This window comes from Microcebus murinus, chromosome 5 (genome assembly GCF_040939455.1).
Source record: "Microcebus murinus isolate Inina chromosome 5, M.murinus_Inina_mat1.0, whole genome shotgun sequence".
Lineage (NCBI taxonomy): Eukaryota > Metazoa > Chordata > Mammalia > Primates > Cheirogaleidae > Microcebus > Microcebus murinus.
Window position 1 is genome coordinate 90,937,476 of NC_134108.1, and position 16,079 is coordinate 90,953,554.

Genomic DNA, 16,079 nt, shown 5'->3' on the forward strand with positions numbered 1-16,079 from the left:
CAAAAACAGTTGGCTCTAAATGATTTCAGTGATCAAAATATCCATGAAATGTAATCAAGACTATTTTTTTAATTGTAAGTATTCCTCAGCACATCCATAGATGATGAGTGGGCAAAGAAGTTCCTTTGATATGTCATCACTGGAGGACATATAATGATTTTGTTACATTTTCTTGTATTAGAAAGGTTACATGATTTATTTTGTATTTGCATACCTTTAAGAAGCCTGGTAACTATTTTTAATTATATTGTTTAGTATTTGCAATGTGGATCAAAAGTATAATTTATAAATATTACCGTGTTGAGAAAGAGTAGTTAGATCCAATTTAAATTTATCCTCTTCCATGTTATCTAGAAGGAAAACAAAGAATGTATTTTGTTATTGAATGATTTTCTAAATTTCTTAGGAGAATCTGGGCTAAATTTATGAATAAGTGAACAAACAAAAATACATAGAAGTTCATATAACACTTATTTAACCCTTGATCTTCAAAATTAGTGCAGTACAGATGGGGAAAACAAACCTTTGTAATATTCAAGTGGGTTCAACAGCCCTGCTCCAAGGATTCAGTTACTTGGATATTTATACAAATACTAACAACTAGACCATGTACACTGAAGTAAACAAAGACTTATCTGGGGAGAAAAAACAGAAGAAATATTGTCAGAACCCTCCCCCACCCCAAATCCCCTCCTAATGGGATCTTAATTAGATTGAAATGCAATGTAAAAACTATTTCCACCTCTGATTATCTATCGTCCAAGAGTCCTTAGAAATTATAATTTTAGAATTGGAAAATCTCATCAATAGAAGTGCATTCAAATGGCCATCTAAACTCTAAAATCTTTCATTCAAGGACATCCCCCTTCTGTGCATTGGGTGATAGACAGAGGAGGTAAATCTGTAGTCTTTGTCATTGAGCATCCCAATGCCTGGTAGGAAATGTAGACAAATAAACCAAAGTCAAAATAATATACAAGAAGTACTAATAGACATATCCATGAAGTGGTAAGGGAATTGGAGGATTAGAATTTATTTTAAGCTTTTTCCATTGGATATTAAAATATTAACTTTGGTTATGGCACAAATGTCCTTTCAGGACTCCATTTGTCCTTAGCTAGGCTGTCTGTTCATATTCTCTGCCTATCAGTCTACTGCACACATAAGATGGTACAATCATAGGAAAATTCTTTTTACCCCCAGGTGGTGTGTCACAGCCTTTTCAGACTCCCTGTATTGTCCCAGCTATTCTCACTAATACATGATTTCTCGTTGTTTATTATTGGTCAAATATTAGCTTTAAGAACCACTACTTCTTTTTGAGTCCACCCTCCTGTGTCTCTGAAGAAGACTGGGACATATCCACTTCTGTGCTACTACTATCCCATGTTGAGTGAAATCTCAATAAATAGATCCCAGTTAGTCATATAGCTTTTGTAACAAATACAGAAGTCCAGGTTAGAAATCATATTACTTTTATGGATCAACATCTCTGCATTGGGAATGATTAGGATGGCTGGGGCCACTGACTAAAACATAGTCAAGAAACTAACCTCGGGACGTAAGTAAACACTGGCTTTACTCACTGTTATGGATTGAATGTTTGTGCCCCTCAAACTTCTCCTCCCAATTCATATGTTGAAGTTCTAACCAACTGTGTAGCTCTGTCCCTAAGGACGTAATTAAGGTTCAATGAGGTCATAAGAATGGGGCTTTGATCTGATGGCATTAGTGGCCTTCTGAGCAGAGACATCAGAGAGAGAGAGCTCTCTCTCTCCCCCTCCTCCCCCCTCTGGAGCATACGACAAGGAAAGGCCATGTAACAGCATAGTTAGAAGGTGGCTGGCTATCTACAGATCAGGAATAGAGAGGAGCCCTCATCAGAAAACAGACCTTTCTGGACCTTGACCAGGGATTTCTGGACTCCAGAACTGTGACAACATAATTCTTTCTTTCTTTTTTTTTCTTTTGCTTTTTAAGCCATCCAGTCTGTGGTGTTTTGTTACAGCAGCCTGAGCAGACTAATTCACTGACTATATGAGTAATTGCTACCAATGCAACAAAACAGTTATTTTTAGTGTGGGCAAAATAAAGTCCATGTTGGGTAGTATTATCAATATATTTTATAAGCTATGAGTAATATGTTATAATAAGTTACACATTAAATGCCAATTTCATATGAAAATATAAAACATTTCATATTATATATGAAATTACCATTTAATGTGATATATATATACAAATATATACATATAGACACACACACATAAATATAAGTGCATACACCAAACACACACACACACACACACACACACACACACACACACCTTTTTCCCAGAGGATATTTTAAACAGTAGCTTAATTGCTGAAGAGGAGCTGAAGGATAATATGTTGTAGGAATAAATAGAAGTATTCACCAACCAGACCTGCATCTGAGTTATAAATTCATATATAAATGTATCAAAAAATACACAATGTGCCCCCCAAATATACTCTACTATCTCATATTAAATTCATAATCATTCCCATATATTTGCTCTCCCTTAACATGATAGTATCAGAAATTAAGTTTATGTAGATATTTTGATTGGAATTTTATAATCTGATAAAAATATGCTTATGATAAGCTAATAAGCATATTTCTATAAAATGATTAGTCAAATTAAATGCAATGGAAATTTAATTTTGAGGGAATATGCACCAACATTTAAAGCAGAAGAAGATCCTCAGAGACAGAAAGGAATCATCCATGGAAGAAAGAAGAAAAGCAGGAATGTAGTCTTTTGCAAGCCTGGCCTTTCTCTAACCTCATCTACATATAGCTCGTATTCCTTTCCCATATAAAGCATACCATGGTAGCATGAGAGGTGTTTATATCTACCTTGTCAGTTTCGCAGCTTTCAAAATATTAATTATTCACCATTACAAAACATTTCTCCTTCTCTGAATTTTATGCTATCTGGTTGTGCCTTCCTCTACTCTCTGGTCAAATACTAGCCTCAAAGTCTTACCCTGATGTTCATCACTGACTTAAGTCCTGTCTTAATATTCTCTTCCACCTCAAATCTTATTGTGCTGGGTTATTTCTGTATCTCTTAGAAAAACTCAACTATCACCCTTACTTCTCCATTCATTAACTATAGCTCTTATGATACTCACCTACTCCAACTATGCCACGCCAACGACCAAATTCTCGACCTGACGTTGACTCAAACTTCTCTTTCAATTACAAATATTAATTATCTTACCCTCTTCCAAAAATTTCATATTCTCTATCACATCAACTGTATATTGCCCCAGAACTTTCATCATTATATTTCTTCCAAATCTTTGGATCATCTTCTGAATTCACTGACCTGTTAAAGTCTACATCACACTTTCTAATAGATGAACAGTTTTCTGTCATTGTTTTTCCCTTCTTGTTTCTTTTTTTTTTTCCCCACTGCTTCCTTAGAAAAACTGCAACCCTATGAAATTTAACTGTGTGGTTGTTTGGCTCACACATATATACTGTTTTCTTTTCTCACAGAAAAATCACACAATCATGCAAACTGGCATCCCTACAAATTAAAAACATAATGACCCCCAATTTTTCTTCTAAAATACAGAATTTCAGATGTCACCAGATATTATGCATTTACCTCAAGCTGCATATCTTACCATTTTCTTCATCATTCTCATAAGATGACCTTGATTTATACTTTAGTAGAACCCCTTTAAGCTGGAGGGCAATGCTGGGAAAATGGCATGGAAATTCCTTGAGAGCAGGAACTAAATCTTGTTCTCTTATATTTCTACCAATAACATTCAATAAACATATTTGAAAGAATATTGGATAAATATTATTCACCATTTAATCCCTGCCTAAGCAATTTTTACGGCTCTAAATTATATGCATCAGCATACAGACCTAATTTTTTCCATCTCTTTTAAAAATAAAGTTCCTCTCTTTACCCCATTTCTTTCTTCAAGCTTTGCCCTGTTTCTTTCCTCTCTAATAATCTTTCAAAGTGCTATCTATATTTTCTGGCTCCAATTTCTCTCCTCCTTGATCCTTAATTTCTCTATGAAATCATCTGACCCTCTTCCATGCCTACTTGAAACTCTTTTTTCATACTTTCTTGTTTTATGCTCTCTCTATGGCAGATCCTTTCATTGCTGCTTCCTCTTCTTCTCCCATATCAGTAAATGTTGAAGGACCTGCAGTGGACCTCTTCCATGTTTTTTTCTCTTATTGACTTTCTAATATCAATATAAATCCAGAATCTGATATTATGTCACCTAGCTACCAAACTGGTCTAAGACACCACACATTTCTTTGTTAATCCCAACCTGAAACAATGTCCTGCTGGAGTCCATCTTCATAGTCTTCTTGGAAGTCTAGAACTTGATTCATCTGAGTATCCTGTATGCAAATGTCTTTAAACAAACTATCCCAAATTTGAATGCAGTCTACTTTTGAAGGGTCAGTGCATTGACAGTTCCACAAAATTGTTCCTTTCAGATTTTCTCTTAATGCTGCACACAGTTGGCCTCCCTCAAGGGTCTTGCATTGTTCTGCTTCTCTCCTACAGGTTTTCTTAAAATTCTCATACAACAGAATGCAATGTTCAGATTCCTGGCAGACATGTGCTGCTATGACACAGTCACTGTTTGTTCCAGCTGTTAATGATGTGTCTTTGTGATGGAACCATTGTGTGATATTCGACTGTGAAACCAAATCTGAGGATTGTGTTGATTCTTCTAAAAATAAAACAAAAGAATGAATGACTAAAAATTACATGAATCCATTGATTTATGACATTTTAATGTTTTTAAAAATGCATAGGCATATTATCTATAACTGTTGCAATATTTTTCATTCAAAAACCATTGAAAAATTACTTTGAAAGCTGTTACAAATCACCTTGCATTTTTAAAATTGAGATATAGAACACTGGTAATTCATATTTTGTGTAACCACATAATATTAATGTTTAATTACTTTTAGTGATTTTTGTCATCATTATTTACTTTTGTCTTCTTGTTACATTTTCATGATGATCTTTATATCCCCTAGTGTTTATATAATGTCCACATATATTAATTTAATAATAAATATTTTATGAATGAATACATTAGATGCTCAAAATATGTTTAATGAATTAGAAATATTTACATTATATATTTATCAAACATTGCTAAATGTCAATCATCAGGTTTTGGTGCTTTAACATATTAGAACAAAAAAAGACTCTGACTCGGGTAGGGCAAAGGCAATATATGTAACCTAAACATTTGTACCCCTGTAATATGCTGAAATTAAAAAAAAATGTCAAAGCTGATTTTCTCAAAAATAGAAAAGTGTATGTCTATATAACAGAGAATGTTTTGAACATTGCAAAAGCAGGGGGCGGGGAAGAGAGAGAGAGGGAGAAAGAGAGAGAGAGAGAGAGATCATGTCTTCTTAGAGTAATATCAAAGGGTTTGTGGAGGATTCTGCAGTTGAGATAGAATTACATGTAATATTTCAATTATTATTTTCTTTCTCACTATAAGCTGAATCATGAACAATCAGCTAAATGCTTTTATAAGCATAATAAACAGGTCATGTCCATCATGAAGTCCATTTGTGAAATCATTTAGATCTTCGCATTTAAGTCTTATCCACAAGGCACTCCATTGACTGTAAGGTTTTCCTAAGCCTGGCTGATCAATATTTCCATATAGTAGCATTGAATAAATTTCTATTATGGAAAAATGGTTTTAGTGTGTGAACTAATTTTAATTTCAGTGCTCTAAATTTGTGTATACCTCCTGACTGAAATATTTTGTTAAAACTTGTTATGATAAAAATGGCCATCAAGATAGAAATTGCCTTAACATCTTGAAAAAAGTTTAATAAATATTTTAATAAGCATTTAACATGCTCACATTTCAACGTACTTAAATCAGAAACTAATAAGGGCCTATTAATTAGCAAAGGGATGTCACTATTAGGCCCTACCTTATTTCAAGGCTTAGCATTTGTAATTATCTAGTATTTTCTCTGTGCCCTCTCTTTCATTGGCTTCAAAAATTTTACTTTCTGTAGCTTCTTTTCTTGTCTTTAGAAACTTCTTCATTTTTTAAATTAGATCATGAAATTATTCTGAAAATACTTTTCTGCTCACTTTATATCATTCCCTGGCCAATCTCACTCTCCTTTATGTTTTTATCTACTTAAAAACCATTGACTTTGAAAGCTATATCACTATTTTAAATTTCTATCTTCAACTCAAAAATCCCTGCTTCTGAATACTAGCTTAAAGAGGCATCTTTTTGTTTTGTTTTGTTTTCTGAGTTTTTTTTTAAATTATTTATCTTTTTAAATTCTTATTTTTTATCACAGGAAACTTCAAAAAAATATACCAACATTTATAACCAGAATGTTCCAAAGCATGCCTCAGATGCAATGCTTCCAAAATACAACTCACCACTTCTGTCCTTAATTCTCTACTTTCTTCTTTATTTCTTATCTCAGGGTACAACAATACTGTTGTCCCAAGTCAACCTGGATATCATGCTTAATACATTTCATATTCCTCATATCCAACTGGTCACCAATTCCTATTGATTACAGTTCATCTTAAATATGATTACATCTTAAATATGTCTTCTCCTTACAATTTTCAGGACCAGCGTGCTAGTTTTGCCATGCATCACCTCTCTCCCAAATTATTTTGATGACTTTTTAATTGATATCTCTGGCCTATATCTTTCTCTCTCCTCCATTATTATATATTACTGCCAGCTTTATCTATTAAAAAGCTGATTCTGCACTCCTCTATTTGAAATACATAATAACTCCTCATAACAACAGTTAAAAGTCAAGTCTAGTCTCTTTAGAAAGATATGTAAGTTCAGTTTTCCTCCTTTTTATAAACATCTGGTTTCTTTCCTGTGTCATCTAATACTTCTCTGTTCTATAATACATCTTAACAAAGGATCTGTTGTTCCCTGAATGTACTGTTTCATTCTATTTCCTATGTTTAAGACTACACTTTGTTTTGTCTCTTTAGTAAGTCCAACTCACCTTAAACGCCTAAGTCTATCAATTCTCCTAAGTTTTCTGAGTCAAAGTCATCAATTTTTTTCCTCTATAATTTCACTTTGTATGTCTGTGTGTACACACTTATCACTAGTATCATCTTGTACAGGTGATATTGGGAAATTATTATTTTAATTAAGAATGGAGATCATACAAAATCTATTATTTGATGACATTGGAATTAAACTAATAATTAATAGTGAAGATAACTTAGAAATCCCAGATATTTGGAAATCAAACAACAACCATCAAATAAGCTGTGAATCAAAGAGGACTTTACCAGGGAAAAGAGAAAATATTTTGAATTGAATACAAATTAAGGCAAACTGTATCCAAATTTGTGAATGTATCTAAAACAGTACTTGGAAAGAAATTCCTTGTATTAAATTCTTATATGAGGAAAGAAGAAAATCTGAAATCAGTGATCCAAGCTTTTATTTTAAGAAACTAGAAAATGGGGAGCACCTTAAAGTCAAGTAAAACATGCACAAAAAGAAACAATGAGTAACAAAATTGAGAAAGAGAAAAAGAAAGAAACTGAGAGAAAACCCAAAAGGCAATCACAGCATCAACAAAAATAAATAAATGGGACACGATCAAATTAAAAAGCTTCTGCACAGCCTAAGAAACTATCACAAGAGCAAACAATCTACAGAATGGGAAAAAATATTTGCATGTTGCACATCCAATAAAGGGCCTAAAAATATAATCTATCTACAACTCAGGAAAATTGGCAAGAAAAAAAATCAAATAACCCCATTAAAAAGTGGGCAAAGGACATGAACAGAAACTTTTCAAAAGAAGATAGATTAATGGGCAGCAAAACACATGAAAAAATGCTCAACATCTCTAGTCATTAGGAAAATGCAAATCAAAACCATAATGAGATGTTATCTAACTCCAGTGAGAATGGCTTTTATCAAAAAGTCTCAAAACAACAAATGTTGGAGTGGATGTAGAGAGATGGGAACACTCTTACATTTCTGGTGGGACTGCAAACTAGTATAACCTTTGTGGAAAGTAGTATGAAGATACCTCAAAGAACTAAAAGTAGAACTACCATTTTATCCAGCAATTCCACTACTAGGTATTTACACAAAGGATAAAAAGACATTCTATAAAAAAGGCATCTGCTCTTGGAAGTTCATAGCAGCACAATTCACAATTACAACGATGTGGAATCAACCCAAGTGCCCATCAATACATGAGTGGATTAATAAAATGTGTTATATGTATTACATGGAGTATTACTTAGCCACAAGAAACAATGGTGAGCTAACACCTCTTGTAGTATCCTGGATGGAGCCTGAGCCCATTCTTCTAGGTGAGGTATCATGGGAATGGAAAAACAAGCACCACATGTACTCACCATTAAATTGGTACTAACGATCAACACTTACGTGCACATATGGAAGTAACATTCATAGGGCGTCAGGCAGGTGGGAACGGGGAGGAGGGTATGGGTAAATTCACACCTAATGGTACAGTGCATGATGCCTAGAGCATCAGGCTCCAGGAGCCTTAGGAGAAGATTTGTTTAGATATGGAAACAAAATTAAAAGATTAAAATGAAAACTCTAAAAATAAAAATACAACATAAATCCAGCAAATGGAAGACACAAACCACCAAAGCTCACTCATGAAGAAATAGGTATCTGGAATAGTCTTATAATAATTAAACACTTTGAATTTATTAACATATTTTCAACCCTTCTAATGAAGTATGACCTTGCTATTTTCACTAGGCAGTTAAATCAATCAACCAATTAAGGAATAAATAAAACCAATTATTTATATATTGTTCCAGAATATTATATTACAAAGGAGGAAATAATTACCAATTAATTTTCAAAGGCTAGCATTACTCAGATAAAATCCATTATTAAAAAAAACATGCCGATATCCTGCATGAAAATAGATTTACCAACAAAATATGAGGAATTCGAATCCAGTAACATGTAAAAAGAATAATTGTGATCGAGTAAGATTTAGCCTTGGAATGAAGGGCTGGACCAACATTCAAAAGTTAATTAAGGAAATTGCCCATATAAAAATAAATGTAAAAACATGATCAGGCCAGGAAGTGTAAAGGAGGGGGGATTAAGAGGAGTTGGTTGATGGTACAAATATACAGTTAGATAGAAGGAATAAATTTTAGTATTTGATAATACAGTAGGGAGACTATAGTTAATTTATTATATATTTCATAATAGAAGCTTAACATGTCTCCAATACAAAGAAAAGGTAAATGTTTGAGGTGATGAGAGCAGCAAAACAGATTTGCAAAAATTAGCATCATTTGTCCATTTATGAATAAAAATCTCTAAGTAATCCAGAAAGTGAAAGAAATTTCCTCAGCATGAAATTTCCTCAGTTTGTAGTCCTATGAGCAGTATAAGAGTTTTTCCCATCTCTCTACATCCACTCCAATATTTGTTGCTTTGGGTCTTTTTGGTAAAAGCCCTTCTCACTGGAGTTAGGTGAAATCTTATTGTGGTTTTGATTTGCATTTCCCTGCTGATTAGAGATTTGAGCATTTTTTCCATATGTTTGTTGGCCATTAGTTTACCTTCATTGGAAACTTTCTGTTCATGTCCTTTGTCCACTTTTTAACAGGGTTGTTTGATTTTTTCTTGTTGATTTGCTTGAGTTCTTTATAAATTCTAGTTATCAGCCCTTTATCAGATGTGTAGTGTGAAAATATTTTTCCCATTCTGTAGGTTGTCTATTCGCTCTAGTGATAGTTTCTTTGGCTGTGTAGAAGCTTTTTAATTTGATCAGGTCCCATTTATTTATTTATTTATTTGATGCTGTGATTGCTTTTGGGGTCTCTTCCTCCTTCCCCTCCCCCCTCCTTCCCCTCCTCCTCCTTCTTCTTCTTCTTCTTCATAAATTCTTTGCCTAGGCTAATGTCTATAAGAATTTTTTCAACATATCTCACAGGGTTCTTTTTGATGAAAAGTCTTTTTTTCTTTTGGGTAAATATCCAATAGTGGGAATGCTGGATGAAATGGTAGGTCTTTAGTTCTTTGAGGAATCTCCATACAGTTTTCCATAGAGTTTGTACTAATTTATTATCCCACCAATCATTTATAAGCATTCCTTTCTCTCTGCATCCATGCACAGAAGGAAGTAAAACTCAGTGGAAATCAACTGGGGAAGGAGATGGAAAAACCTACCTAATAGGTATTAAGAACATTATTTGGGTGATGAGCACATCTTTAGCCAAGACTTAAGCATTATACAAGTGATCCATGTAACCTAAAACATTTGTACTCGCTTAATATTTTGAAATAAAATATTTGCTCATGATGTATAGCATAGACATAATGCCATAATTTCTAAATGACATAATTTCTAGACCATAGGAGAAAATTTTTGTGAATGTGGACTAGGTAAAATTTCTAAGATGCAACATCAAAAGTATGAGCTAATAAAGAAAAACAATGATAAACTGGACTTCACAAAATTTAAAAAATTCTATATTTTGAAAGACATTCTTAAGGAAATAAAAGGCACAAACTGGGAAATACTGTTTACAAAACACATGTTCTGATAAAAATCCTACTCAGTATATAAAAACAACTCTCAGTACTCAAGAAGAAAAAGAAAACCAAAACCCTGATGGGCAAAAGTTTTGAAGAGATACTTTATCAAATAACATATAGATATAGACGTAGATATAGACATATATATGGCACACAAGCACATAAAAAATGTACTCAACATTATTATTAAGTGCAAATGAAAACCTCAACTTAATACTAAATATATATTAAAATGGCAAAAAAAAAGGATCAAGTGCTGTTGAGAATGTGATGCAAATGGAACTTTTACACACTGATGATTACAACAAATTTAAATTACAGCTTGGAGGTTTTTATAATGTTAAACATGTACATATCATTTGACCCCACAATTTCATACCCAAAAGAAATAAAAACCCATGTTTGTGTAAATTGTGTAAAAGGCAAAATTATGGAATAGAGAAATGTCCAATGAGCCCACCATGGATGATTGGAGGGGTTGGAGAATGGGAGCCTTCAATGTAGATGTGAGGTAAATCTACCTCTTGTTTAGTGGGATAAGGTTGATTGTGAGAGAAGAGATGAAAACTCAGTGGTAACAGGTGCATGCCCACGTTTCCAGAAATCACTTTCCAGAGAGTAGATATGGACATTGAGGATCTCAACACTGTCCATTTCAGAACTACTTGATTCCACATGTCTTTTCAAAAGTCTTTGTGTACCCTCAAGGGTACATGATGACTAGCTTGACTGCCACTACTTCAGTGTTAGCCTGATTAAATGTCCCTACGGAAAGGCAAGAATACCTCCAGGCAATTATTCATGTTTTGGGCTCTCCAAGAAGACTCACAGTTCCTTAACAGAGATGATATCTTATTTGTTTTCTATCATCTATGTGCTGTGCAAAGCAATAATAAGTGTCACAAATATATGTATTGGATGAGTGAATCTATAATTCTAATGACTCAAGTGAAACTCGAACTTGTAGTTAGCAATTCAAGAAAATATGTCATGAACTGACTGAAGTCTACAGCTCACAGAACCCCAGGTCACAGCAAGAATTAAATTATTCCCCCCAAAGGAATTGATTGAATTACATTGATGTGGTTAATTTTGAAATTGTAGTTCTTTTTTTATAATTGTAAACATTCCTTATAACAAAGTGTTACCTGATCCATTGATGCATTTTTTTCCAAGCAATTTGTTCACAGTACAATAGAAGTCACCAGTGCAGACACACTCTTTAAACTGAAAATTGCTTTCCACTAAGAACTGGATAGCCAGGTTACAGTGTGATGAATTCCTCATCTTGCAGGGGTGACCTGGATTCACAATCAAACATATTAACACTCCAGATATTAATCTGATTATAAGTGTTGAGCCTCCCTCTTCAAAATGCTTTTAACATGCCAATCTGAGTAATTCATTAGTATAGTAAGATTATCTGAGATTACTACAGGACGTCCATATAAGTGACTTTTTAAGTGAAACATCTATTTTTACTGTATTTTTCAATAGAGTACTTTCTAAAACAGGTTAAAACTTTCTACATTTTAAAATAGCTTTGTTCCTACTTAAAATGCCAAATTTTTCTCTTCAGTAATAATCAAAGCTGCCTTTACATAAAGTAACTAGAATGCTCTCCAATATTAGCTATTTTATCTGCTGATTTGTTTTACTAGTTATTTTGTCTTAATCTGATATTTTACTTTATACTTCATTCTAAGATTATAATAAGAAATGTGCAGGTGGCTCTAAATTTATGAGAAATGAAATAGTTCTAGTGCTTAGAAAGCACTCAATAAATATTATTAAATAAATGAATGTGTCTTTCATAATTACTAATATTTTTTTCTGTGTTAATTTAAAAAGCCATATTCCTCTATGTGACAGTTTTCTTTTGTTCATTATTCTGAAGAAAACTACTTGAGTTTATTTGATTTGTGCATGTGAGAATGTTTCTATTTCAGCTTCATGCATGGAATAATTATGCAAATATTATTGTAATTTACTGCAAGTGTCCCATTATTTGTACACTGAAATTCATAAATAAGTTATATAACATTTCATAACACACTGTTATATTTTAACAACACATTTTAAATTGCCTTATAAAATACAGCAAGAGGTTTCATCATCGAAACAAATAACAAATTATTTCTTTCATCTTCTATCCTCAACTTAAAACTACTCTGTTAATTTGAGAAATTATGCCTTTAGAATTCATTTTCCTGAACAATAATATAAATGTTGGATTAGATAGCTATAACTGAATATTCCATGTACTCTGTCAAGGACAGAGAAGAAAAGGAACTCTCTCTGCCTTCCTCCATATCCTATGCAATTTATTGAGGTCATGCTGCTGGGCTCTACTGGTAGAGACTGTGTAGGCTGCTATTGTTAGACCTATAGACTGCTGCCTTTTGACCCAACATATTCCACTTCACCCATTTTGGGACATAAAGGAATCATATAAAGATAGGCAAGAGTCATGAGCAGTACAGAACTTACTCTTTGTGAAATGGATGGAGAAACAGGGTGAGTCATAGAATACATTTTTTATTTTCCCACTTGGATATTTCTCTTACTGAATATCCCAGAAAGTTTATCAGATTATTTAGAGTATTATAATATTCATAATACAAGATGATATAACTTGTCATTCTATTAGAATACTATTATTGAATAGTTTTGTCATGACATTATTAGGGCAATGTCCTGCTATATAATCAGTTTATTATATTTTAGTGAATGGGTTCTTGTTATAATGCTCTCATTCAATATTTATTCAGCTACTTGAATATTCTGGACTTTTTTTTTTCCTATTTAAGCAACTACCACTCACTATCTAATCTTCACATCCTTTGCCTCTTGACTCTCCCATGGATGTTTGGAATGTAGGACAAGTTAAAAACAAAAAATATGTTTCAACTTATTCTTAGTGCTATTAAAGTGGAAGTATATATATTTCAAGAAAATAAAATGCATTTTATACATGTACACATAAATTACAATTGTTATAATAAACCTTATTATTTTTCTATTTTATCACTGACATACTAACATATAAACAAAATATTAACATTTTATTTAAAAAAGTATTGCCATGGTTCTGAGAGGCATGCATATAATTGCAGCAGTATACATGGTGATATGAGTAAGAAAATAATTTGGAGTAGGTGGGGGTGGTTGTTCACATACATAATCTCAGCTACTCAGGAGGCTAAGGCAGGAGGACTTCTTGAGCCCAGGAGTTCAAGGATGCAGTGAGTTATGATTATACCACTGCATGCTAGCCTGGGTGACAGAGTGAGACTCCCTCTCTAAAAAATATATAATAAAATAATATTTGAAGTCTTGCATAAAACTTCCTTCAGTGCTATTACATCAGGACCCTTTAGTAATTAAGAAATTCCTTTTGTAAGTACATGTGCTAACAAGTGATCGAAGGTGAATTAATTGAATATCAAGATCGAGTAAGGTATTTAGAGCAAAACCAATTTAGTTCCTAGAATAGTGAAAGAAAATATCAAATCCTATTTTTATCTTAGTAAAAAGAAATAATTTGAGTTTATTTTAGCAATTTGTTTTACCTGAATCATTGCAGGCATCCTCCAGTAGTTTCCATGCATGTTTACATCCATTTGTATCATTTAAACATTGCTCTCTTAAATATGTGCAGTCACTGGTTTGGGAAATGTACTCATTTTCCAAGCTTAGCCCCATAGCTTGAAAAACAACAACAAAAACAAGTTTGTAATATTATTGTTTGACAGCTATTGTCCCCAAATCTAAGTTATTAATGATAAAGAGCAGAATTATGTAAAATAAGATGTGGTAAAATTACTATAAGCCTGAAATGAATTTTAACCTCCCCTCCAGCTATAGAATTGTATTTCTCCTATACAAGATTCTTAAATAACTAGTTTATATTTGTTTCCTTTGCTTTCTCATTGCCCATTCATTCCTCCACTTATAATTTATTTTTATGACCATTGCTCCATTAAAACAGTTCTTGTAAAATGTCTTTAATCACATGCTTAATGTCAAATTTAATAGTTTTAAGATTTATCTCACCTACTTTTAACATTTGGCATTTTGTTGATGTGTTTGTTCTTGAAACTCTCTCTTTGTCAACACAAACTTCTAGTTCTCTTCACATGTATCCCCTTGATATTTTCTGGCTATAGTTAGAATTCTTCCCGAGATCCTCTTACTCTTTTAAAGAGTATTTTTAGCCAAGGTTCTGTCCTCAAACCTTCCCTGTTTTTATTGCATACATTATCTGTGGACAATTCCGCGTTATACCCTCTGATCTACCTAATGCACTATTCCAGTCCTGCAGTTTCTGTTTATTTCTTTTGGATGGTTCCTTATGCCATGGCTTTCATATTCCCCCCCGTGTGCAATTTGGAAGTTCTCAAGCATTTAGTTTCCCAAATACTCCATGCTATCTTATACCTCTGAGTATTCACTGTCTTGTCCCTGGTAAACACTCTCTTTCTTTTTCTTCAGGAATATCCCTTCTTGACTTTTAATACTCAACACAATCATTACCTCTTTTAAGGAAACTTTCCCTGAATTCTATACCCTTTCCATTCTACACCCAAATTGAATTTGACATCCCTCACCTATTTATCTAGAACTTTGAGGATTCCCCAGGTATAGAATTTACTGCTCTGTAGTCAGTGTATTCATGTGCTTGTGTTCACCACTAAATTTTAGGGCTTTACTGGGCAGGCATTAAGGGTAATTTATAATTGTATTTCTATCATCAAACACAATGATGCATTATAAGTGTTCAATAAATGTATATTGACTTACACCAAACATATTAGATGTTTATAGATGAGTTATATATAAATAAATGATAATATATAATATAAAATAGCACCTTCCAGGTATTTACAAGTTATTTTTAGTGAAAGACAAAACGATCCAGCAAGTTTTCTAAAAACAATAAAGAAAATAGCAATGCTAATTGAGCATGTTACACAAGTTAGTCAAATTGATTCTGCAAACTGACACTAGCTTAATCAATTAATTAAAATATGGGACTCACAATGAGTTATAGAAACAGTTATATTAACTGTAATCAAGAGACCTCAAGCTATGTCTTAATGAGAGCCAAATCATTTGAATTTTTTAAAAGATGATGTTAATTATGAATCACCTATGACAATGTAATTATAGGTTTCAAGTAAGGCCTTGAAAACTTTCCTTTTATCTTACCTCTTTCCAAACCTTGTCTCCTAAGGAGAATCCAAGACAACTGATAGGACCATGTGTACTACTTGCTGGGTCACTGCATTTGGTGATTTAGGCTCATGGGTGTGGCTTGGTCACATTTTTCTTGTTGAGGGCTGGAGTGAAAATTGACATATCAGCTTTCTGCTTTTTCAGGTGTTCATGGACAATTTCATCTAGCCAAGCTCCTATACTTTTAAATTTGCAAGCCCAGAGAAAAAGAAAGAGGGCTCTTT

General features: G+C 33.1%; 1 protein-coding gene across 1 annotated transcript in view; it reads right to left on the minus strand.

Moving 5' to 3' along the window:
* GFRAL (GDNF family receptor alpha like) overlaps positions 1 to 14,343 on the minus strand; it is a gene marked incomplete at its 5' end in the record, with an annotated part of 51,895 nt that extends 37,552 nt beyond the window's left edge. The window contains 3 exons of the mRNA XM_012780784.3: positions 297 to 350; positions 11,766 to 11,924; positions 14,190 to 14,343. Of these exons, the coding sequence (XP_012636238.3) occupies positions 297 to 350; positions 11,766 to 11,924; positions 14,190 to 14,343 (367 nt within the window). The remainder of the gene's footprint in view (positions 1 to 296; positions 351 to 11,765; positions 11,925 to 14,189) is intronic.
* Positions 14,344 to 16,079: the final 1,736 nt, after the last annotated feature.